Source organism: Mytilus galloprovincialis, chromosome 8, assembly GCF_965363235.1.
Source record: "Mytilus galloprovincialis chromosome 8, xbMytGall1.hap1.1, whole genome shotgun sequence".
Taxonomy (NCBI): domain Eukaryota; kingdom Metazoa; phylum Mollusca; class Bivalvia; order Mytilida; family Mytilidae; genus Mytilus; species Mytilus galloprovincialis.
The window spans coordinates 92,857,310-92,883,029 of record NC_134845.1 but is presented as its reverse complement, the minus strand read 5'-3'; the positions used below and the strand labels follow the sequence as shown (position 1 = coordinate 92,883,029).

At 31.3% G+C, this 25,720-nt stretch overlaps 1 protein-coding gene across 1 annotated transcript in view; it reads left to right on the top strand.

The window, feature by feature from the left end:
• LOC143042845 (uncharacterized) overlaps positions 1-25,720 on the top strand; it is a 48,080-nt gene that overhangs the window by 10,994 nt on the left and 11,366 nt on the right. Inside the window, exons 7-23 of the mRNA XM_076215321.1 lie at positions 1,115-1,273; positions 1,784-1,915; positions 3,043-3,111; positions 4,316-4,425; positions 5,069-5,205; positions 5,724-5,813; positions 6,556-6,677; positions 9,744-9,896; positions 10,466-10,598; positions 10,936-11,081; positions 11,678-11,878; positions 12,873-12,935; positions 13,348-13,437; positions 17,871-18,047; positions 19,882-19,968; positions 22,651-22,704; positions 23,647-23,736. Coding sequence (XP_076071436.1) covers positions 1,115-1,273; positions 1,784-1,915; positions 3,043-3,111; positions 4,316-4,425; positions 5,069-5,205; positions 5,724-5,813; positions 6,556-6,677; positions 9,744-9,896; positions 10,466-10,598; positions 10,936-11,081; positions 11,678-11,878; positions 12,873-12,935; positions 13,348-13,437; positions 17,871-18,047; positions 19,882-19,968; positions 22,651-22,704; positions 23,647-23,736 — 2,013 coding nt within the window. The remainder of the gene's footprint in view (positions 1-1,114; positions 1,274-1,783; positions 1,916-3,042; positions 3,112-4,315; positions 4,426-5,068; positions 5,206-5,723; positions 5,814-6,555; positions 6,678-9,743; positions 9,897-10,465; positions 10,599-10,935; positions 11,082-11,677; positions 11,879-12,872; positions 12,936-13,347; positions 13,438-17,870; positions 18,048-19,881; positions 19,969-22,650; positions 22,705-23,646; positions 23,737-25,720) is intronic.

Genomic DNA, 25,720 nt, shown 5'->3' with positions numbered 1-25,720 from the left:
AAAAATGTGTCCGATGACCCAGTCAGCCAACCAAGATGGCCACCACGGCTAAAAATAAAATATAGTGGTAAAATGCAGTTTTTGGCTTATAACTAAAAAACCAAAGCATTTAGAGAAAATCTGACATGAAGTAAAAATGTTAATCAGGTTAAGACCTATCTGCCCTGAATTTTAAGGATAAATCTGACAACCGGATGTTTGGTTGCTGCACCTGAATTTTAAGGAAATATTGCTGTTTTTGGTTATTATCTTGAATATTATTATAGATAGAGATAAACTGTAAACAGCAATTGTGTTCAGCAAAGTAAGATTTACAAATAAGTCAACATAACCAAAATGGTAAATTGACCCCCTAAGGAGTTATTATCCTTTACAGTTAATTTTTAACAATTTTCCACTGAAGCTACTGGGCCAAGTTCATTATAGATAGAGATAATTGTAAGCAGCAAGAAATTGAAGAATGTTCAGTAAAGTAAAATGAACAAACACATCACCATCATCAAAACACAATTTTGTGATGAATCCATCTGCTTCCTTTGTTTAATATTTACATAAACCAAGGTGAGCAACACAGGCTCTTTAGAGCCTCTAGTTTATCTTATGCAGTTACTGTCCAATTTAAAATTTTCTGAACAAAAATATCTCTAAAATTGTTGTTCATTTTAATTTTTTGTATCTATGTAGTTGACTGAATACCTTTCAGATATTATACAATTAAGAATATACATATAAAAGTTGAGAAAAACAAAAACCTTAAAGAAACCAACCTCACAAAATATTTGGCCTTTGAAATGGTAAAATCCGCCTCTTAAAAAAAATAACTATCTAACAATACACATCTTAGATATATTTTTGTTGATTGTAATTTATGTACTGTAGATTCATTTATTTTTTTTAGTATCACTTCACAATTTTCCTGGATTGCTGAAAACTTAAGTCTTCATGTTTTAACAATCTGCATACAGAGACTATTGGAAAAATGTTATGTGTTCAACATTTAATTGTGGTTCACCTGTACCCACAAAACCCACCAAAATTGGTATCCATCAAATTATAACGAATGCACAGTAAAGATAATTGTTGATTGAAATTATTTTTTTTTTCTTTTCAATAGAAACAGTGGATAAAGAATGTGTTTAAGGATGGTAAATCTTGGGACGTCTGTATAACTAATTATGAAAAATGTACAATAGAAAAAACAGCCTTGAAGAAAGTCCACTGGAGTTATCTTGTTGTGGATGAAGCTCATAAAATCAAAAATGAGAACACACTGGTAAGTACCAGTCTTGGGGAAACTGCAGTTATTTTCCCTTTTAAAATTGTACAATAGAAAAGAAGGGGGCATTAAAGAGAGTTCACTGGAGTTACCATGTTGTTGATGAAGCTCAGTAATCTTCCCTTGGAGGTTTACTGTAAACCAACTAATTTTTGCAATCAATTTGTTTTTGAGTCATTAAGAGAAAACAAATTCACACAAAAATGTATACTTAGATCAACTCTATTTATAATACACTTACAAAGTTTGAAATAGGAAGGACAAAATCTTCGTCTAACTTGACTAGAAAAGAAATATGTAAAAAATAATTTCATTGATAGTTTATAGGTATATAAACAATTGATCGGTGTACTATTGCACTTCAATTTCTACATTTATTTAGATTACAGTTTTGACAGAGTTTTAGTTGCACTAAAAGTTAAGTTTGAAAATTCAGGATTTCAAATTAAGAAGCAGCATTAAGAAAACTGCATTCCAGTATTAAAGTTTGTTAATTTTTTGTTCCAGATTTCTGTGATAATCAGAAGCATCAAGTCCACCAACAGACTGTTACTGACTGGGACACCACTACAGAATAATTTACATGAGTTATGGGCCTTACTGAATTTCCTGTTGCCTGATGTATTCAACTCATCTGAGGTAAAGATATCAGATAATTTTTATGCCACTTCCCGTTAGGCGACAGTGGCATTAAGTTTTTCTTGTGACTGTCAGTCATTCCATCTTTTCATCAGTCCTAGTTTTTGTTGCAAAGCTTGAGCTGTAGCTAATATTTTCTCTTTTTTTCTTTATTCAAATTAAAAACATGGTTTTACATTCTATCAAACCTCGAGAAAATTAAACTTTGATTCACAGTGAGTTTCAAACCAGTATTAAACTTATTTTCAAGATATGTTATCACAACCAAATTAACCAAAAGACTTTTTTATGCCCCTTTATGGGCATTACGTTTTCTGGTATGTGGCTTCGTCTGTTTGTCTGTCTGTCCCGCTTCAGGTTAATGTTTTTGGTCGAGGTAGTTTTTGATGAAGTAAAAGTCCAATCAACTTGAAACTTAAAAAGAGAAATGAAATGGGGAATGTGTCGAAGCGACAAAAACCTGATCCGATAGAGCAGACAGCAGCTGAAGGCCACCGATAGGTCTTCAATGTAACGAGAAACTTCCGCACCAGTAGGCGTCCTTCAGCTGGCCCCTTGAAAAATATGTATACTAGTACAGTGATAATGGACGTCATACTAAACTTCAAATTATACACAATAAACTAAATTAAAAATTATACAAGACTAACAAAGGCCAGAGGCTCCTGACTTGGGACAGTCACAAAATTAGTACACATGTTCCTTATGATATGATCCTTCTAATTTTAATGCCAAATTATAGTTTTTATCCCATTATCAAGGTCCGCTGTACATAGAAAGTGATTGTGTGAATGGGCCATCCTTGTACTATGGACACATTCTTGTTTTTAACTTCAGAGGGGCACATGCACATAAAATAGAATTTGTTGGAAAGCACTCATCTCTATAACTTTTTTTTTTATAAATAGACATAAATAGAAAGCAATAATATAGAAAATATAACTTTATAAATAGTCATATTTTTGTAATGTATAATTTGTTACATTAATTATTTTTGTAATGATATAATTTGTTGCATTAATTATCTTTTCAACCAACATGATAAAGTCATTTTAAAATTGTACATTATAGATTTTTCAACACTCTGAAATATTTGACTCTTTTATTTATGATGAGTTTATTTACAGGATTTTGACAGCTGGTTCAGTTCAGAAAGCTGCTTTGGTGATGGAGAACTGGTGAAACGTTTACATGATGTAGGTTTGAAACGTTAGTTGAGGGCAAGGCTTCCAAAACGATCATATATTCCAGACATTTGTATTTTGTCCGTTAAAATTCCGCAAAGCATAAAACGGTCATCTTCTTTTTATTTTTCAAGGTTCTCAAGAGATGGTCATTTTAACATAATTCCCAGTCTTTTTGGCCCTACCTTTTGCCTAATGTCAATCATTGGTATGGCTATCTGATTACCATAATTGCTTTCTGTGACTTAGTCTTTAGGGATTAAATCGGGTAGAATCAGATATAAAATGTCTGGCTGACTCAAATATTTTTGGAAGCCCTGGTTGAGGGTATCAAATATTGTTTATCTGCATTAGTGCTGTTTCATATGTTAAAAGTGGTACCAAACACCTTCACTAAAGTTAATTTGTTTCTGACATGTAATTTTGATAAATTTGACAAAATATTTACTTTGAACTTTTGACAAAAAATATAAAAAATACTAAAAATTTGAACCACACATTTAATTGGAATATTTTCCTTAGACATATAGCAGTTTCACCAACACCAATTTTGATCATTGAGAAGCTTAATATTACTTTTACAAATTATAGAACATAATTACAACGTTCAACTTATTTTTACAGAGTTATCTCCCTGTACTGTTATGTACAACCTTAAATAAATATTTGTAATAACACATTTGTAATACATGAATGTATATATTTAGAATGTAATTATTTATAAAGGTTCTGGACAATTCAGACCATATCAACAAACACCAGACTTCTTTGAAAAAAACCGACACTCATACGAACAAAAACAATAAGGGCATATATGATACAGTTGGGATCCCACAAATAATTTTGGAGGAAAGTTTGCATACAAGCTATTTTGAACTTGTCAATTCAAATATGTAATAAAAAATATACCCTTATGCACTACTCTTAGAAATCAATGGGGTTGAAACTTCAGACATTTACTGGAAGTTTCAGTTTCTTGGACATATCTATCCCTTGGAAAATAAAGACATAATTTTCTGTTTCAAAATATTAATGCAGTATAAATGCAATTAGATTTTTGTTATAGCATTTGAAACATCTTCTCTAATATTATTCAAAAATTCTATTAAAACATGTACACTTACCTGTAATTATTTTTTTTTAGATTTTAACTAGATTTGTAATATTTGCCACTTGGCATTAAACACTATACAATTTGTCATCTATTTTTATCTAGGTTTTGAGACCATTTCTGCTGAGAAGGATTAAAGCTGATGTAGAAAAAAGTCTATTACCAAAGAAAGAAACCTACATATATGTTGGTCTTAGTGCCTTACAGAGAGAGTGGTAGGGGTTTTGTTGGGTCTTTATTTATTTGAGACATATACAGTTATAAGAAAATGGTATGAGTGCCAATGAGACAACTCTATCCAAGTCACAATTTGTAAGATTAACCATTATAGTACAATTCACATGGGATTTTAAAATTCAAATTCTTTCTGCAACAAAGTACTTTATAGTATAAAATTGAGGATGGAAATAGGGAATGTGTCAAAGCAACAAAAACCCAACCATAGAGCGGACAACAGCCGATAGCCACCAATGGGTCTTCAATGTAGCGAGAAACTCTTGCACCCGGAGGTGTACTTCAGCTGGCCCCTAAACAAATATGCATACTAGTTCAGCGATAATGAACGTCAAACTAAACTCCTAATTATACACTTAATAGACCTATGTGTATGTACATTCCACATGGGAGTTGAAAATTATTATAATTATCTTTGCAAAGTAGTTTCATCCTAAAAAAAAAAAATAGTAAACAAAATGAAATCTAAAAAACAAACAGACAAATGAACAATATTTGGAGCAGCAAAAACATATCAAATATTTTTAAACATTATAAATATTATAAGTTTAGTAGCTAGTCAGTACTGAGAGAACTTTTCTTTGACATAATTAACTGAAATTTCACTTAAACTTGTAATTTTAGGTATACCAAGATTTTACTGAAAGATATCAACATTGTGAATGGTTGTGGAGAAAACAATAAGATGAGATTGTTAAATATTCTGATGCAGCTGAGGAAATGTACTAATCATGCCTATCTTTTTGAGGGGGCAGAGCCAGGTAAAAACAGAAAAAAATAAGGATTTTTTTTTTAAATTATGTTGAAACCTTTTGTCAACCAAATTTAAAGATATTATATTGTCCCCCCAAAACAATTACATTAGGATCAAACAAAAGTTTTGCATTACACATAAATAATGAATAAATAACTGAACAAAATAAAATGTATGTTGAGACATGAATAGGACAAGAAATTGAAAATTTAACAACATGGTTCATTGATTTCTTAAAGTCGGGTTAACCGTAATTTTTTTTTTATCAAAGACCAAGTAGACTGTTTTAATCTGGAAACAAATATTCACTCTTAAGGGAAGTTTTTCATTTTTAAAGCAAGTCAAAGATTGTTGTCGACTATTTTAATGAATTAATATTTAAAATCAAATGGATAATCCATGTCTTTGGATAGGTTGAACAATTTCATTTAAAGTCAACAAAATGTGATTCAAGTTAGGTTCAAAGGTGAGACTACTTGTATACATGGTTATTTATAACACCAATCTTTTTTTTTCTTTGTGCAGGTCCTCCTTTTACTACCGACTTGCATTTAGTAGATTCCTGTGGTAAAATGTCTGTACTACATAAACTATTACCCAAGTTACAGAAAGAAGGTGAGGGATGAAACATTTAGTAGATGTTTTGGTTATTTTTTCCTGTGTAGTGAATGGATATTCCACATTTCCATTTAATCATATGTTCTAATGGAAAATGTCAGTTCTAGGAAAGGAAGGGAGGGATACCATTGATAATGAATTCCATGGATCCTGTTTCTTGATGACCTTCATCAGTCACCAACAGGACTTAAATGTGGAACACCAGCAATTGAGAGAAAGTTATTGAACACAATGAAAGAATTAGTATTTATTTTGACTTCATATTGCACAGCATAAGGGACGCCCAAACTCATACAAACAAAGTCAACATATAGAACAACAGAGATAGACTTGGTACACTCACAAAATCAATGGTGGCGAAGCGGATTATATAAAATGTGAAGAGTCAAAAATTAGTTTTATGGTTCAATAAAATCAAAATAAATGATTGCCATTCATTATAAATAAATTTCTATCAAAAATAAGTCTCAAAGAACTTTTTATATTATTTATATTAACAATAACAACGTACACACAAATTGGCGTATGAATATACAACGTTAGAGTGGGCGTGTCGCCATAGAAATTGACAACATTGAAAATAAAACTAATAATTTAACCAATCAGAAGACGGTAAATACACCAAATTTATTTATTTTAACTTGTGGTTCTCCTCTACCCACAAAATCCACAAAAAAATAGTATCCAACAATTAATAATGAATGCACAGTAAAACAATGTATTTTGTTGTTGTTTTAAGGTCATAGAGTCCTATTATTCTGTCAGATGACACGTATGATGGACATTTTAGAGGACTATATGTTTTGGCAGGGATATGAATTCTGTAGACTAGATGGCAGCACTGCTCATTCAGAGAGAACAGTTAGTATATCAGTTCCTAATTATTTTTCAGAGTTACTTTTGAAAGTTTGAGGACTAGATTCTGGAATAAGGGTACATATGAAGGGATTGTTGCAATCATTCCTAATGTCGCCGGACCTTGGACATAGTCAAGTAAAAATTGGTTTGGTCCAGTTAATAAAATTAACGGTACCAATTTCTTGCACCAGATGCGCATTTCGACAATACATGTCTCTTCAGTGATGCTCGTGGCCAAAATATTTGAAATCCAAAGCTTATATAAAAGATGAAGAGCTACAATCCAAAAGGTCCAAAAAGTATAGCCAAATCTGTGAAAGGAATCAGAGCTTTGCATGAGGGAGATACATTCCTTAATTTATAATGATTTCTAATATTTTGTAACAGCAAATTTTAATAACACAAGAGCTGTGTATCACTGGACCTAATGACTAATAAAACTTAATTTTGGTAAAATCATATGTGTAAATTTCTTGAAAAAGTAGTCTTGGCTTAATTAAGTAGAACGGTTTATTAGATCAAATGTTCAGCTTATTTCTTTTAAAACCCTTGAGAACCACTTAAAGATGTGGGAATGAATAAACTATAGGAACAATCATATCAAAGGGTTACATTCATGATTTTTTTTGTGTCTAGAATTGATATTGCTTGACTAAATTTTATGTTTTCCAGTAAAAGAAAGACCATTCAAATGGTATATTCATGCTGAGAAAAGAGATTTTAAGGTCCAATATTGCTAATATAATGACAGGAGTTCATTGAAAAGCATAACACAATTAATTTTTTGGGCTCTTTGTCTTAAAATTATACTCAGTACACAAAATTTGTGCTAAATATTTTGATTTGTTGAATTCTGAGTATTGAGAATGATAATCAAACTCAAAATGTTTATGACCGCAATGCCTAAGCTCTGATAGTGTTTTATCTAATTATAGGAAGCTATCAATGAGTTTTTATCTAATTATAGGAAGCTATCAATGAGTTTTTATCTAATTATAGGAAGCTATCAATGAGTTTTTATCTAATTATAGGAAGCTATCAATGAGTTTTTATCTAATTATAGGAAGCTATCAATGAGTTTTTATCTAATTATAGGAAGCTATCAATGAGTTTTTATCTAATTATAGGAAGCTATCAATGAGTTTTTATCTAATTATAGGAAGCTATCAATGAGTTTTTATCTAATGATAGGAAGCTATCAATGAGTTTTAATCTAATGATAGGAAGCTATCAATGAGTTTTTATCTAATGATAGGAAGCTATCAATGAGTTTTTATCTAATGATAGGAAGCTATCAATGAGTTTTTATCTAATGATAGGAAGCTATCAATGAGTTTTTATCTAATGACAGGAAGCTATCAATGAGTTTTTATCTAATGACAGGAAGCTATCAATGAGTTTTTATCTAATTACAGGAAGCTATCAATGAGTTTTTATCTAATTACAGGAAGCTATCAATGAGTTTTTATCTAATTACAGGAAGCTATCAATGAGTTTTTATCTAATTATAGGAAGCTATCAATGAGTTTTTATCTAATTATAGGAAGCTATCAATGAGTTTTTATCTAATTACAGGAAGCTATCAATGAGTTTTTATCTAATTACAGGAAGCTATCAATGAGTTTTTATCTAATTATAGGAAGCTATCAATGAGTTTTTATCTAATTATAGGAAGCTATCAATGAGTTTTTATCTAATTATAGGAAGCTATCAATGAGTTTTTATCTAATTATAGGAAGCTATCAATTAGTTTTTATCTAATTATAGGAAGCTATCAATGAGTTTTTATCTAATTATAGGAAGCTATCAATGAGTTTTTATCTAATTATAGGAAGCTATCAATTAGTTTTTATCTAATTATAGGAAGCAATCAATGAGTTTTTATCTAATTATAGGAAGCTATCAATGAGTTTTTATCTAATTATAGGAAGCTATCAATGAGTTTTTATCTAAGTATAGGAAGCTATCAATGAGTTTTTATCTAAGTATAGGAAGCTATCAATGAGTTTTTATCCAATGAGTTTTTATCTAATTATAGGAAGCTATCAATGAGTTTTATCTAATTATAGGAAGCTATCAATGAGTTTTTATCTAATTATAGGAAGCTATCAATGAGGTTTTATCTAATTATAGGAAGCTATCAATGAGGTTTTATCTAATTATAGGAAGCTATCAATGAGGTTTTATCTAATTATAGGAAGCTATCAATGAGGTTTTATCTAATTATAGGAAGCTATCAATGAGTTTTTATCTAATTATAGGAAGCTATCAATGAGTTTTTATCTAATTATAGGAAGCTATCAATGAGGTTTTATCTAATTATAGGAAGCTATCAATGAGGTTTTATCTAATTATAGGAAGCTATCAATGAGTTTTTATCTAATTATAGGAAGCTATCAATGAGTTTTTATCTAATTATAGGAAGCTATCAATGAGGTTTTATCTAATTATAGGAAGCTATCAATGAGGTTTTATCTAATTATAGGAAGCTATCAATGAGTTTTTATCTAATTATAGGAAGCTATCAATGAGTTTTTATCTAATTATAGGAAGCTATCAATGAGTTTTTATCTAATTATAGGAAGCTATCAATGAGTTTTATCTAATTATAGGAAGCTATCAATGAGGTTTTATCTAATTATAGGAAGCTATCAATGAGGTTTTATCTAATTATAGGAAGCTATCAATGAGGTTTTATCTAATTATAGGAAGCTATCAATGAGTTTTTATCTAATTATAGGAAGCTATCAATGAGTTTTTATCTAATTATAGGAAGCTATCAATGAGTTTTATCTAATTATAGGAAGCTATCAATGAGTTTTTATCTAATTAAAGGAAGCTATAGGAAGCTATCAATGAGTTTTTATCTAATTACAGGAAGCTATTAATGAGTTTTTATCTAATTATAGGAAGCTATCAATGAGTTTTTATCTAATTATAGGAAGCTATCAATGAGTTTTTATCTAATTATAGGAAGCTATCAATGAGTTTTTATCTAATTATAGGAAGCTATCAATGAGTTTTTATCTAATTATAGGAAGCTATCAATGAGTTTTTATCTAATTATAGGAAGCTATCAATGAGTTTAACAAGAAAGACAGTACAAAGTTTATATTCCTGTTGAGTACCAGAGCTGGAGGACTTGGTATTAACCTGGCCACAGCTGATATTGTTATCTTCTATGACTCAGACTGGAATCCACAAAGTGACTTACAGGCTATGGTTAGTACTCTTTAACAGTCAAATTTCTAGCGAGGATTCCAAAGGGACATTCAAACTCATAAGTTCAAAATAAATTGAAAACACCATGGCTAAAATGGAAAAGACCAACAATATTGCAAAAACTCAAAACATAGATAATTAAAGACAACAGGAACCCCACCAGGTGTTCGGGACGAGTAAGCAGATTCTGCTATTAAAATTTTCATTAAATTTTGTCTCATTCATTTGCATATCTAAGCAAATAAAATATTTTGAAATTATAAAGTGAAAGTTATAAAACAAAGGGGAGAAAATAGCAAGGAGCAAACTTATAAGATGAAGGAAGTCAAAGGAAAACAAACGCCGTGACACAAACAAATTTAAACTACCGGCAAACAGAATATTGACCTCTGATGGGCATTATGAACACGACTAGTTGCTATTGTTGACAACTATCTAGCTACAAAATACCAACAAATGTTTAAAGTAAGTTTCTACATTCCATCTTAAGTTTTCACCATTGAGGAAAATCAAAACTATAGTGGCAATGTCTTTAAAAAAATAAATGAAATTATTTGGTCTGTTTCTAGGACAGAGCACATAGAATTGGTCAGACAAAACAAGTACAAATCTTCAGATTCATTACTGAAAATACTGTGGAGGAGAGAATCATAGAAAGAGCTGAGATGAAACTGAGGCTTGATAGAATTGTTATTCAACAAGGTAGGATTCAAATTTTAAATGTGGTCTGTTTTATTGAAACTATAAATCCAACAGAAATGTTGCAAGTTTTTTTTTTATTTCAAAAATTGGTGACTCAAAATATATCGAAAGCAGAATTTGTATGTGCTTTGAAAATATTTTTATGACACTTACTGTGACTATGATATGGCCTTGTTAGCACTCTCATGTGTAAAATTCTTGCCAGATTTAAAAAAAAAAAATACTATAATAACTATCAGTAATAACATTGTTCCAACAATTTACTGTTCGGCAAAAAGATGTTTTTGTCTTTGGTTTACCGGTAGAGTATTGAACTAATTAGCATAATATTTTACAGGGAGATTACAACAAGATTCCAGGAAGTTAGATAAGAAGAACATGTTATCTATGATACAACATGGAGCCAGACATGTGTGTGCCTCAAAAGATTCAGAAATTACAGACGAAAATATCGATCAGATTCTATCCAAAGGAAAAACAAAGGTCAGTTATTTCTCTTCTGTAAATGTATAGGTCAATGCAATGTATTTGTCACTGATATCTTTCAACAACAAATAGAAATAGGAATTAGAAGATGTGGTATAAGTCCCAATGTGACAACACTCTCCAGACCAAAACACTTTTAGAAGTTAAGAGTCATATCAAACATCAAATTAAAACAAAATAATAATAATATGTATTATATTTACCTGGCAAAGTTATACAAAAAAACAAGTCTACTTGACCTTTCTAGCTTGCAAAAAACTAAAAAATCTGTTCAGTTATTTAGAGTTTTCATAAGTTGCTAACTGCCAGTTCTATGCCTTTTAAACATTTTATCATCCAGTATATATGCACATTCAATATGTTCAAGATATATTCATATGTCTGTCTTATCTCTTCATTTGTCCAATACAATTTTAAAGTTGTGGTTTAAAACCGGTTTAACATTTTGGTTCAGGGTAGTTTCAGTACACTTATCAAAATAAAGTGAACTGTTTTAATGACAAGTTAGGATTTTAACCTAGATTTCATGGTTCAAAACACATGGAAATAAGATAGCATGGTTTCCTATAGACATGTATTCTTGTTATTTTTAGACTGATGAAGTAAAAAGTAAACTGGATAAGGTTAGTGATGGTAACATGAAGTCGTTCTCCATGGAGGAGGAACCGTTTACATGTTACAAGTTTGAAGGACAGGATTATAGGAAGAAACAGCTACTGTTAGAACCAGAGGTCGTGTTTCAAGATAAGAGTGAAAGAAGAGCAAAGAGAGATGCTGTTGAAAGGTCCAAAATGGTTTGTAACTTAAAACAATAAATAAAGGATATATATAAACATAATAAAGGCAACAGTAGTATACCACTCTTCTATATTTATAGATTTCAATGAAACAAATCTGAGTCACAAACCAAAACCGAGGGAATATCAGCTATAAGAGGGGAAAAAAAACAGATCAACAGAAACACTGGACTGCTTCACTTATTATATTCTGTACTAGTAGCAAAAGTTCATTTATGCTATAGAACTTAAATGAACCCATGGCAAAGAAATAATTTTTGAAAATTTCAGAGTTCAGGACAAAATTTTATAGGGAAAAAAAATCTATAATATAACATGGGCAGTATATATGACTTACTGAACACTCAAAATCCTACACTGTTTCCATGGTGTCCTAATGGAATGCAGATTCAACGTCAGTTCAAAACAAAGACTTTCAAATTAAAAACTGCTTTTCTTCATTGCACCCAGCATTTAGGGGTTAGACCAAAGACTGGTTAACTTGTAGTCAGAGTAAATGTTTGGTAGGGTGACATCTTTTTTCCTTTTGACTAATTTGTTAAATTGCAGGTTAAAACACTGGTTCATTTGGGTCTAGAACAAACCTAGGTCTATCATCATGTTCTCACCTTGAATATTTATTTAAATTGACATTGGAAGTTAAACCTTATCCATTCATCCAATAATCATATACACATACTCCATTGCAAGTAAAAAAACAAATTAAATCTTACTGGTTTGGTCTTCAAAAAGCAATAAATTTAATCGCTGCAAAAAGTTTCCACTTTGAAACCCTTAAAATACATTAAATTTTCTTGTGTAGTTAAAAAATTTCCCATCCATCAATTGTACACACACTTGAAAATACTCCATTGCAAGTAGAGGAACAAATTTAATCTAACATGTTTGACCTTTAAAAAAGCAATAAATTTAATCTACGCTGTATGTGTAAACCTGAATGTTGATTAATTCATTGACAATTCATGAAATGATTGTTTATTTTTATTTTCAGCTCTCAAAAGTCTCAGAAAAGGAATTATTTGATACAAGTCTTTCTTCGTTTCTTAAAAAAAGGGTAAGATTCATATACTTGTTGATAGCAGAAATTAGAATGAAATTATTAATATGCCAAGGGCTGTTTCATGATCTAATGCTGGGGGAGGGGCGTCATTAAAACCCTATCACATTCAAATTCATTCTTTGTCCCTTGATATCATATCCTGTTGATCGTTCTATTTTTGTAATGGAGGGGTCTTAAAGTTTTACACTTGTATGTCTGTTTAGTTTCCCTGCTGCATTTTTGTGTCTGACATTCAATACATATTAATATATTGATTTTTCTGCGATGACAATTTTTAATCTTGTACCTTGGTCACAATACTAAATTAGTCTAAATATACAGTAATCATGTATAAAAATCCAAAATTGTTTGGTTCCTGCTGATGTCTGGTCACAAATCACCTTTTATCCAGATTTATATATTTTAGATTAATGGTAAATGGAAGTCAGCCTGCCATTTCTATCAGCAGTTCTGTATTGAAGAAGCCAGAAAACAAGATTCTCAGGAACTGTACAAAGTAGGTCTGAAAATGTAATCAGGATAAATCAGAAGATGTGGTATAAATGCCAATGAGACAACACTCCATCCAAGTCAAAATGTGTAAAAAGTAAAAAATTATAGGTCAAATTAAGGCCTTCATCACTGAGCCTTGACTCACACCAAACAGCAAGCTATTATCAGGGTCTATTTTATATGTAAAATCAGTGTTATTATCATTTATCTATAGATAAGAAGATTTGGTATGAGTGCTAAATCACTATGTGTAAAAAGTTAACAATTATATGTCGATGTACAGCCTTCATCACCGAGCCTTTGCTCACATTAATTGGCAGCTTGCTGTTTGGGGAGAATCAAGGCTCTGTGTTGAAGACCATACTTCAAACTATAATTGTTAACTTTTTATACATTGTGATTTAGATGGAGATAGAGTTGTTTCATTAGCACTCATACCACTTCCTGTAATTATAATTATTTATATAAAAGTCATAATGACACTGATTTTACATATAAAATAGACCCTGATTACAGATTATAATTGGGGTCTATTTTATATGCAAAATCAGTGTCATAATCCTTTTATATTAGTCAATAATTTAGTTTTATTTAAGTTGCTATATACTATCTCTGATTTTCCTTTATAAATAAGCAATTTAAAAAAATGCATCTTGTACTGGAACATTTTTTAGAATACAATTTATTTGTTCATATTTATTCACCATTATAATGCTATTACATGTAGTTTGAAATAATCTTGCTTTATTTAGTTATTTTATGTTGTTGATTCCTCATTATGTTGCTATTAAAATGTTCATATATGTTACAATACAGTAAATGTATTTTTCAAACAAAGAATAAAAATTAATTTGATTGAAAAAATTCCCTCTGGAATTGGGCTATTTCATTAAAATGTGGGAGGGAAGGAAGGGACTTTCAAATTTTTGCATAATGGTAAGACACATACCGAAAAAAAAAAACATGACCCATATTCAATAATTTAACTTCCCTTTCTATGTGCCCACCCATATTCAATGGGATAACCCTGATTGAATGAGTGACATTTACAAATAAAAGTTTCTTTAAATCAAAATCATGAAATTATTATTTTTTATCATTAACCAAAATTGAAAATCAGCGCACTTTTTAAAATTGAAAGTTAAAAAAATGTTACAATTACTGTGCCTATACAATAAGCTTTGTGGTAGTGAATTACCTATTGCCTGACCAGTTTAAAAATTGTCAACACAATTTGTCCATTTAAATTGTACAACAGGTATTGTGAGAGCTATTATCAACAGGTGGTCATTTAACTACCTGTAGATTTACCTGGTTTGTTTTTGACAGAGCTAATTTAAATGAATGATACATGTAGCTAGCTTGCTTTCCTCATTTCCAATGTCCTGAATGGACTATTCTATTTGGGTATGGGACATTTTACATTTAATACACTATTTGTTCTTTCTTATAAAGATATTCATTGTAAATTTATTTATTTTGCTTACAATCACAAATAAATCATTGCTGGTAAATCCCATTTTCATAATGAAGAATAAAGCATTGAAATTTCTATTCTCTTTAGAAGCCATTTGTACTTTTTTTTGGTATATTGAAAATAAATTTTTAACAGTAATTCCAATTAAAGTAGATCCTGAATATTAAATGAAACTTAGCATCACTACTATTCCATTTCAGGAATCGTAATATAACATGAAAATATATCCCATTAGAAAACACCAAGCCACACATTATTCATCTTGTAGAATTATTCACAATTAGATGGGCTATCCCAAAAAAAAACATTTCACAAACATTTTAACTCCATATAAGGAATCAGAAACTTAAAATACATCCCACATTAAAATCACCATGAAGCAAACATATATCTCCTTTTTTAGCTCACCTGGCCTAAAAGGCCATGTGAGCTTTTCTCATCACTTGGCGTCCGTCGTCGTCGTCTGTCGTCGTTAACAATTTTTCAAACATCTTCTCCTCTGAAACTACTGAATGGATTTGAATGAAACTTAGCATGATTGTTCCTTAGTATATCCTGCACAAAGTGTGCGCTTCGATTTTTGATCCGTCAAAAAACATGGCCGCCGTTACTTAAAATAGAACATAGGGGTCAAATGCAGTTTTTGGCTTATATCTCAAAAACAAAAGCATTAAGAGCAAATCTGACATGGGGTAAAAATGTCCATTAGATGAAGATCTATCAGCCCTGAAATTTTCAGATGAATCAAACAAACCATTGTTGGGTTGCTGCCACTTGATTGGTAATTTTAAGGAAATTTTGCAGTTTTTGGTCATTATCTTGAATATTATTATAGATAAAGATAAACTGTAAACAGCAAAAATGATCAGCAAAGTAAGATCTACAAATAAGTTAATATGACCAAAATTGTCAATTGACCCCTTAAGGAGTTATTGTCCTTTAATGACAATTTTTCACAATTTGTTCATCATATTTGCTAACTTTAAAAAATCTCCTCCTCTGAAACTACTGAATGGATTTGGATGAAACTTAGCATGATTGTTCCTTAGATTATCCTGCACAAAGTGTGTGCTTCGATTTTTGATCCGTCAAAAAACATGGCCGCCGTTACTTAAAATAGAACATAGTGGTGAAATGCAGTTTTTGGCTTATATCTCAAAAACGAAAGCATTTAGAGCGAATCTGACATGGGGTAAAAATGTTCACTAGGTCATTATCTATCACCCCTAGAATTTTCAGATGAATCAAACAACCCATTGTTGGGTTGCTGCCACTTAATTGGTAATTTAAAGGAAATTTTGCAGTTTTTGGTCATTATCTTGAATATTATTATAGATACAATTAAACTGTTAATAGCAAAAATGTTAAGCAAAGTAAGATCTACAAATAAGTCAATATGACCAAAATTGTCAATTAACCTCTTAAGGAGTTATTGCCCTTTAAAGACTTTTTTCACAATTTGTTCATCATGTTGACTTACTTTAAAAAATCTTCCCCTTTGAAACTGCTGTATCAATTTCAGCCAAACTTAGGCTAAATGAGTTTCAGAGTTTCAGAGTATCTAGTATAAATTTTATATTTCATTTCCTTGTATGTCAAGAAACATAGCTCCTATGGCTAAAATAGAACATAGGAGAAAATGATTTTGTTTTTGCTTTTGAAGAAAATAGGACGATTCAAAGAACATTTAAATAAATTGAAAAGCCAAAATAATCATTGATGAGAGATTAAACCAAAAAAATTCAGGTGAGCGATTCAGGCTCTTGAGAGCCTCTTGTTTATAAACTAAATTCACTGATTGAATTTCCATCTTCACTGTAAAGAGACACAAAAAGAAATGGCTTAAAATGTCCCATATCTAAATAGAATAGTCTATTCAGGACATTGGTCATGATACATGAGGAAAGCAAGCTAGCTATCAGTCATTTAAATTTTACCTTTTAGTGAAGATTTTTTACTGGGTAGTTAAATGACCACCTGTTGATGAGCTCTCACAATACATATTGTACAATTTAAATGAACAAATTGTGTTGACAATTTTTTATACTGGTCAGGCAATAGGTATTTAAATACCTCAAAGGTGGTTGGATAATGACAGTAACTAATAATGCCAGAACAGAGTGAAGAGGAACAATTCGTAAAGTTATTGCCTTGCCAAGGATCTGATGAAAAATTAGTATTACAATTTAGATAATTTAAGGAGGCTCGAGGGTACAAACAATTCCCCAAAAATACCAACATTTTTGTTTTTATTACAATTTTTTTTTCTTACACAGTTGTAACTTCATGATATGGTACAAAAATCAACCAAAAAATCAATTTGTTTTGTTCCAAGATGACTTTTGAAATGTTGATATCATTAAAAAAAAGCTCCAAAATATCTGCCTTTGGTAAAAAATTGCCATGTTCTTTGCATATAAAATTTAAATGTCTTTTTTATATGACCGCAAAAATTGAACATAGAAATTAAAAGTGTGAGTTTCAAGTTTTTGGTCAAGGTAGTTTTTGATGAAGTTAAAGTCCAATCAACTTGAAACATAGTACACATGTTCCCTATTGGTTTATCTTTTTACTTTGAAGGCTGAATTCGATTTTTACCCAATTTTACTGAAAATATTTTGGTCGTATATATGAATTGGTATGACGATGGCGTCTGCGTCATTTTCATCCAAAGACATTTGGTTTTCGCACTCTAACTTTAGTAAAAATAAATAGAAATCTATGAAATTTAAACACAAGGTTTATGACCATAAAGGGCAGGTTTGGGTTGTTTTTTGGTGTTTTGGTTCTAACAGTTTAGGAATTAGGGGCCTAAAAGGGTCCAAATAAGCATTTTTCTTTGTTTTGGCACAATAACTTAAGTTTGAGTAAACAGAAATCTATGAAATTTTAACATAAGGTCTGCAACCGCCCCAAGATTTTCTAGGTACATTAAGCATGCACTCAATTTTTATTTTCAGATGGATCATTTCAGTAGAGCTGTTATAAAAAAGTGGAATTACCTAACTGTAGAGGGGAAACAGGTTTATATTGATCTGATGAAAGAAGATGAAGATAATTATGAGAAAGCGAAACAACTCAAGAATCGATACAAAGAAGAAATCGTCAACACAATGGGGAAGATACAAACAACTTTGGTAAAACTCTTTATATTTGTGGGGTAAAGATTGCATTAAATGCACAAAGTAATCTCACTTGCAGAGTTTCCCCTGGGTCAATTATTTTTTTCGCCAGCTCTTTCGCCAAAACAATATATTTTTCGCCACTTTATTCTTTTTTTCGCCAAATTACATAACTATATTTTTCGTTTAAAATTTACATTTTTTTCTACCCCCTCACCCTTTCCCTTAAATAAGATGATTTTGCCCAGTGTGTCTATGATTATGCTCTCAAACTTATTTTAGAGTTTACATGTTAATGAATAAACACTAAAAATTCACTTTAAAACAACAGATTTTTTTAATTTAAAAAAGAAAAATTTTCATTGTATTTTAAACAACTTTTCTAATTGATTGGGTCACTATACTTTTAATAATAAAGAAGATATACGTCCTGGAATATAACAAAATTAATGGACATGTTTTGATTATATAAAACCAGTATAGTTCGTAGGGAAAGTTCCTTTAAAAGAAAAATACTGATGTTCCCTTTTGTACTAAGAAGGTTTTTTTTACAACAAAACAAAAGCTTTAATCACATGAAATTGATCCCTTGTTTCATGTGTAGTCATTACATTGAAGGGCTACTCTCATTCGAGCCAACCTTTTGGATAGATTTCTTCATAACTACAGTTTTCTTTTAGTCTTCACCATCGTAAATGAAAAAGTTGAGATGTAAAACTAGGCTTGAAACACGTGTGTCACTCAAACGACTTTAAAAACGTCTTCCTAATCAATTACCGATATTTAAGTCAAAGGATAATTAAAGTTTTAAATCCGAGATTTTTCTTGCTTTTCGACATTTTTCGTCACAACAACAGCTTTCTTTTCTAAACTATCTTTAAAAGCGGGGGAGACGTCAAAAGTTTGCTTCAAACACGTGCGTCGCAAAGTGGTAAACAAATTCTGTATATGACATTTAGCAGAAGCCATTTAACTATATCATTTTGTCAAACGATTCAATCAACACCTTTATTAATATAGTCCTTTGTTGTCGATAGCTATAAAATGCAATCAGCTGATTATTGATTTTCTGTCCAAACCTTAATGAGGTCAAGGTGAATTCCGAGTATTGTCTGATCGGGGTTAAGTCCGAGAAACTCGAAAAAAGTAAATAAACAAGATGGAGGAAAATAAATCGTTCTATATATTTCTTTCGCCAAATTCTTTAGCAAATGACGAATTTTTATCGCCACAATTATTATTTTTTCGCAAATTGCGAAAATGGCAACCGCCAGCGGAAACCCTGCTCACTTGGAACCCTGAAAATGTAACCACATAGTTATGTAAAAATGTCTCAGCTTCGAAACAAGCAATCACACATATCCAAGTTAACAATATTCCAACTGAAAGTCAAAATAGAACCAACAGATAACATGAAAAAAAAATGAATAACAAAAAATAATCAGTCTTCAAAAAACAACATAAAATAATGAAGACAGCGCAACACGAACCCTAACCGGAAATCTAGAGCATCTCAGGGACTCCCGGGTGATAAGTAGACCCTAGAACATATAATTCACCATTCTTTGCTAAATATAGATTGTATAAATATTGATTAGGAATTGCCTTAAAAATGACTCCAGCTGCAGTATTTAGTATATAGTGTTGAGGACCCATTGGTTACTTTAAGCTGTTTTCTGATCTTTGGTTCTGTTGCTGTGTCTTTGACCCATCTCCATTTCTATTCTCAATTTTATTGTTGGATACTTGTAACATAAAAAGATATAGCTAACTATCTCTTATATAAGAAAAAGATATTTTATTTTCTTATATAAGTATGAAAGTCTTACTATTCATCTTGTAATTTCAGGATAAGCTAGATAAAGCCACACAAAAAATTGGTTATTCCACTGTTAAAATATTATGGCCAAGTGAACCTGTAAGATCTGCAGTCAAGGTAAGATATAGAGTCCCTCAAACCATCTGTTTTGTAAAAATGAAATTAATAAAATAAAAAAATAAAAATAGTTACAGACTACTAGCTATGCATATAAAAAATCTACAAAATGACTCAAAAGTTGAGAACTATTGATTAAGGGTTTGCATGTTCAGATATTGAAGTAAGATTCGCTATCTACATTTTTGTAAAAAATACTCTTATGCTTTTACAGTGTTTGCTCTTTTCATTAAAATTTCCTTTGATCCTGGACCATTTTTTAGGTCCCATTTATGGGCATAATGTTTTCTGGTCTGTACGTCCGTCCCACTTCATGTTAAAGTTTTATGTTGAGGTAGTTTTGATGAGGTTGAAGTCAAATCAACTTGAAACTTAGTACACATGCTCCTTTTAATATGATCTTTCTAATTTCAATACCCAAATTTCGTGGTCCACTGAACATAGAATATGACTGTGTGATTGGGCAAACATGTACTATGGACACATTCTTGTTTATGTTTATGTTTTGGATGTTCCAGAATAAACCCATGGGGTTATCAAAGGGAGGCACTTTTATAAGATCCTTATCCCATTCACAAAATAAACATTTTGGCTATAAATTATAAATTATAAGGGAAATGCAACCATCCATATATTGTAAGTTTGAGTAGTCCCCTTCCACCAACCCCTACCCCTAGAGCCCCGGCTCTAACTGTCAAGGGCAACCATATTTTTTTTTTGCTGTAATGTTTTGTTACTTATACCAAATCTTAATCTTGAGAAGCTGCTTAAAATTTAGTTTGTGTGTAGGGGTTGATGGGTTGCCTTTCCATTAGATCTTTTCTGTACATTCATCCTGTACTACCCAAAAATTTGTTTCCATTCTTTTAACTTTCAATTGCCGCAACCAATTCTTTCCGTTAGAACTTTTCTGTACATTCATCCTGTACTACCCAAAAATTTGTTTCCATTCTTTTAACTTTCAATTGCCGCAACCAAATGTTATAAAACTTATACCCATTCGAATGGTTTTCCAAAAAAAACACCGATCAAGTTTGAAATTGGGTCACAACACATTTACTATTCATTAGTTATGCTCCTTTATACATGCTTGTTTCATTGTCAGTGTCACTGTTGTATAATATGTTAAATAAATAATAAATGTAATTGTCTTGTATATTATGAATTTATATTATCCTTATTTTAATTTGTTGGTATTTGCCGTTAGGGTGTCACTGTTGGTATGTGTATTGTAACAACGTTTGGTAATTTATTACTAATTATACCATTATCTCAGGGCTCACACTCCTTCAGCTCTATTTTAAAAGCCCACTAGAGCTTGTGTTACTTTGTTTCATTGTATCATATCTAGTTGCACTATTTTTGAAAATAAAGTACGAAACTTCCAGCTATTTACAGGCCCCTCAAAATTGAGAAGAAATTACCCCTTGGAATTGCAGTAATTTGTTTACACTTTAAAAACATCTACATGTCATATCCACATTTATTAATGATAAAGACAAAGGCGGTCACATTGTATTGGATGTTGACATGGAAATTTCTAGTGCTTATATTTCATAATCTTAGATGTGTTTTGCCACCAGCCTGACATTATTTTTTTTTATTGTATTTGTTCGGCAAACCCGGAATTACCCTTATCTGCCCCGGAATCTGATCCAGTATTGTAATTATCTTCATTTCCGGTTAAATATGGCATCTATTGTTTTTCAATGTTGATATGTTGTCAGTCAGATACGATTGTACTAGGATTTACAAATTACTTGTTTCCGATTTTCGGTATAAAGGTAGCGGTTGGACAAAATGAATATTGCTGTCACATGAATAATAAAGATGAAAATATATTTTGAGATCGTTTATTTGGAAATTTTGGTACAAAGGTCTGCGAAGTTATTTTTTATTTTCTTTCAAATCCAAGGTCCGTTGGGCGTGTTGTAACCAAAACGAAGGTCCGCTTGCAATAGTGGAAGGTCACGGACCTTGGACCACCGCTAATTTGAACCCCTGTATATAGTCTTAAAATTGGCTGTACTTTTTGGTTTCAATTCTTCAACTTAAGTTTGCCTCAACCAAATGTTATCAAACTTATACACAAGGCCTAAATTAAAATATTGTTTGTTTCCCCAATCCCGACCCTGCCAAGCCAGGTGTGGATAGGTAGGTAGGGAAATAATTTTATTTTTCCAAAAAGCCTGAATATTATCGGACGATCCGGCAAGCCTGAAAATCCAAAATGAATAAAATAATATTTCACTTAGTTTTGACAATAAAATTTTATGAGTAGCACCAATTGTGAAGGGTCGGTCGGGATTGGGGAAACAAACAATATTTTATTTAAGGCCCAATGTTTATCACTTCATAAACACAGATATAATTTGAAATTGGGTGGCATCTCTTTTAAAATTCTTGATTTATGCCCTCTTTATAAATGTAAAAATTGCTTAATCAGTCATTTCTGTTCTTTAACTTTTGTTTGCCACAACCAAAGGTAATGAAATTTATAGACAATGCCTATAATCACAAAAAGGTCAACTTTGCAAATTCTGCATCTGTATGTGGAAGTGGACTAATGCATATTTACAGTGGCGAACTCATTCTCAATTTATTTTTTCTATTATCAATGAATTATTGTGGTCCAGAAAAAAATCTACCAAATTTTGATGGAATGATTTTTATTTCTTTCAGCTGAGTGAAAAAAGATTAGAAGAAATTGTACGGGAACAGTTTGACCTTAATAGGGTATTTAACTAACTTCTTTTAATGTAATATATATATTAAGAAGATGTGATGTGAGTGCCAATGAGACAACTCTCCATTCAAGTCACAATTTTTAAAAGTAAACCATCAAAGGTCAAAGTAATGTCTTCAACACTGAGCCTTGGCTCACATCAAATAGCAAGTTATAAAGGGCCCCAAAAATTACTAGTGTTGAACCCTCAAATGTGGAAAACCAACTGTTTAATCAATATAAAAATGAGAAACACTTGTGAACCACATCAACAGACAACAACTGCTGAACTTCAGATTCCAAAATTAAGACAGGTGCAAACAATTGCAGTGGGTTTTAATGTTTAAATGGTACCAAACCTTCATCATTATCTAAAACTAAAGCATAGCATCACAACATAGAAAGCCAACTATAAAATATCAATTGAAATGTCTTAACTCAATCAAAAGACTTATTAACACAAGTGAACATACACTGAATAAAAAAAAATTGATCTATGATACAATGTTAATACAAAATCAATAAAATAAAATATATATCAAGCGATGAGGTATAATTTTCTAATGAGATATATACCAGAAACCAAAGGAGGATGTATACTGCATTCAAAAATGAACAAAATCTAAGTCCTTTACTTAGATATAAGAAGATGTGGTATGAGTATATGTATCAATAGCCAACACCCCATCCATGTCGCAATTTGTTGAAGTAAACCATTATAGGTCAAAGTATGTTCTTCATTTCAGAGTCTTGGCTCACCCGGACAGTCTATGCTTAAAAATAATTAAAGCACTAGAACATTGGGTTAGTTGAATAATAAAAACACTAGCCTGAATTGATATTTACTAGACTTGGAAAAAATTGTGTCAATTCTTCTCAAAACAAATTTTCTTTTATGATAAACATAAATTGGAAACAACACTAATGTTGAAATTACTAATGTTAATTTTCAGTACAAAGGTTATTGGAGATCACCATTTCACTTTTATTTACAACAATGTGTAGAGGAAGCCAGAGTTAGCAGACCTGAAGATTTATTATTGGTTTGTTATTTATTCATTGAATGATTTTCATGGCCCACTTATGGGTATTATGTTTTCTGGTCTGTGCATTCGTTCGTCCATCTGTCCTGCTTCAGATTAAAGTTTATGGTCCAAAGAACTTGAAACTTAGTAGACATGTTCTTTATGATATAATCTTTATAATTTTAATGCCAAATTTAGAGATTTTACCTCATTTTCACAGACCACTAAACACATTAAACATGGAAAATGATAGTGCAGATGGGGCATCTGTGTATTAGGAACACATACTTGTTTGTTTGTTAATTAGTTTCTAACACTACTTTCAGCTTATGTCTGTATGACACTATCCAGATAGATAAAGGGAGATAATTCCATAAAAAAACCATTGTGATAATATTGCTCATAGGGAACAAAAAGGAATAAATATAAAAATAAGAAGATGTGGTATGATTGCAAATGAGACCAAGTGACACAGAAATAAACAACTATAGGTCACAGTACGGTCCGATAATGAGCATAGCCCATACCACATAGTCAGCTTTAACAGGCCCAGAAATGACAATGTAAAACAATTCAAACAGAAAACTGATGGCCTAATGAACAAAATGAACTAAAAAACAAATATGTAACACATAAAAAACTAACACTACTTTCAACTTTTTTGTGTGTATGACCAAATGACATAGAAGTTAATAAGAGTGGGTCACAGTATGAATGTATCAATAGTGGTCAAAAACCATACTCAGATTAACAGCCTCTTGTCTAAATCTGAAATTGTTACAAAAGCCAAGGTTATCAAAGAAATCCTAAAAACAATCTTTGAACATACTTATTTGAAACATAGCATAAAATTGAAAATGAAAATGGGGAATATGTCAAATTGAGAACAACCTGACTGAAGAGCAGATATCAGCCCAAGACCCCATGTTAGTCTTCAAAGCAGCAAGAAAATCTAGTAACAGGAGGTTGGCTTCAGCTGGCCCCTAATTAAATTTTAAAAAGCGCTTCATTCTAAAAAAAAAATATGCATGGTTTTGACATCCCTTTGAAATTACTAATAGAAGCATTCAACATTTTTTGCTATGATCATCAAAACAAGATTCGTTTTTTAGCTCACCTGTCCCGAAGGGACAAGTGAGCTTATGCCATCACTTGGCGTCCGTCGTCTGTCGTCGTCTGTCGTCGTAAACTATTTCAAGAATCTTCTCCTCTGAAACTACTGGGCCAAATACTTTCAAACTTTAACTGAATGTTCCTTAGGGTATCTAATTTATAAATTGTATCCGAAGTTTTGATCTATCAACAAACATGGTCGCCATTGCTAAAAATAGAACATAGGGGTCAAATGCAGTTTTTGGCTTATAACTCAAAAACCAAAGCATTTAGAGCAAATCTGACATGGGGTAATATTGTTTATCAGGTCAAGATCTATCTGCCCTGAAATTTTCAGATGAATCAGACAACCCGTTGTTGGGTTGCTGCCCCTGAATTGGTAATTTTAAGGAAATTTTGCTGTTTTTGGTTATTATCTTGAATATTATTATAGATAGAGATAAACTGTAAACAGGAATAATGTTCAGCAAAGTAAGATTTACAAATAAGTCAACATGACGGAAATGGTCAGTTGACCCCTTTAGGAGTTATTGCCCTTTATAGTCAATTTTTAACCATTTTTCGTAAATCTTAGTAATCTTTTACAAAAATCTTCTCCTCTGAAACTACTGGGCCAAATACTTCCAAACTTTAATTGAATGTTCCTTAGGGTATCTAGTTTGTAAATTGTATCCGAAGTTATGATCTCAACAAACATGGTCGCCATTGCTAAAAATAGAACATAGGGGTCAAATGCAGTTTTTGGCTTATAACTCAAAAACCAAAGCATTTAGAGCAAATCTGACACGGGGTAATAATGTTTATCAGGTCAAGATCTATCTGCCCTGAAATTTTCAGATGAATCAGACAACCTGTTGTTGGGTTGCTGCCCCTGAATTGGTAATTTTAA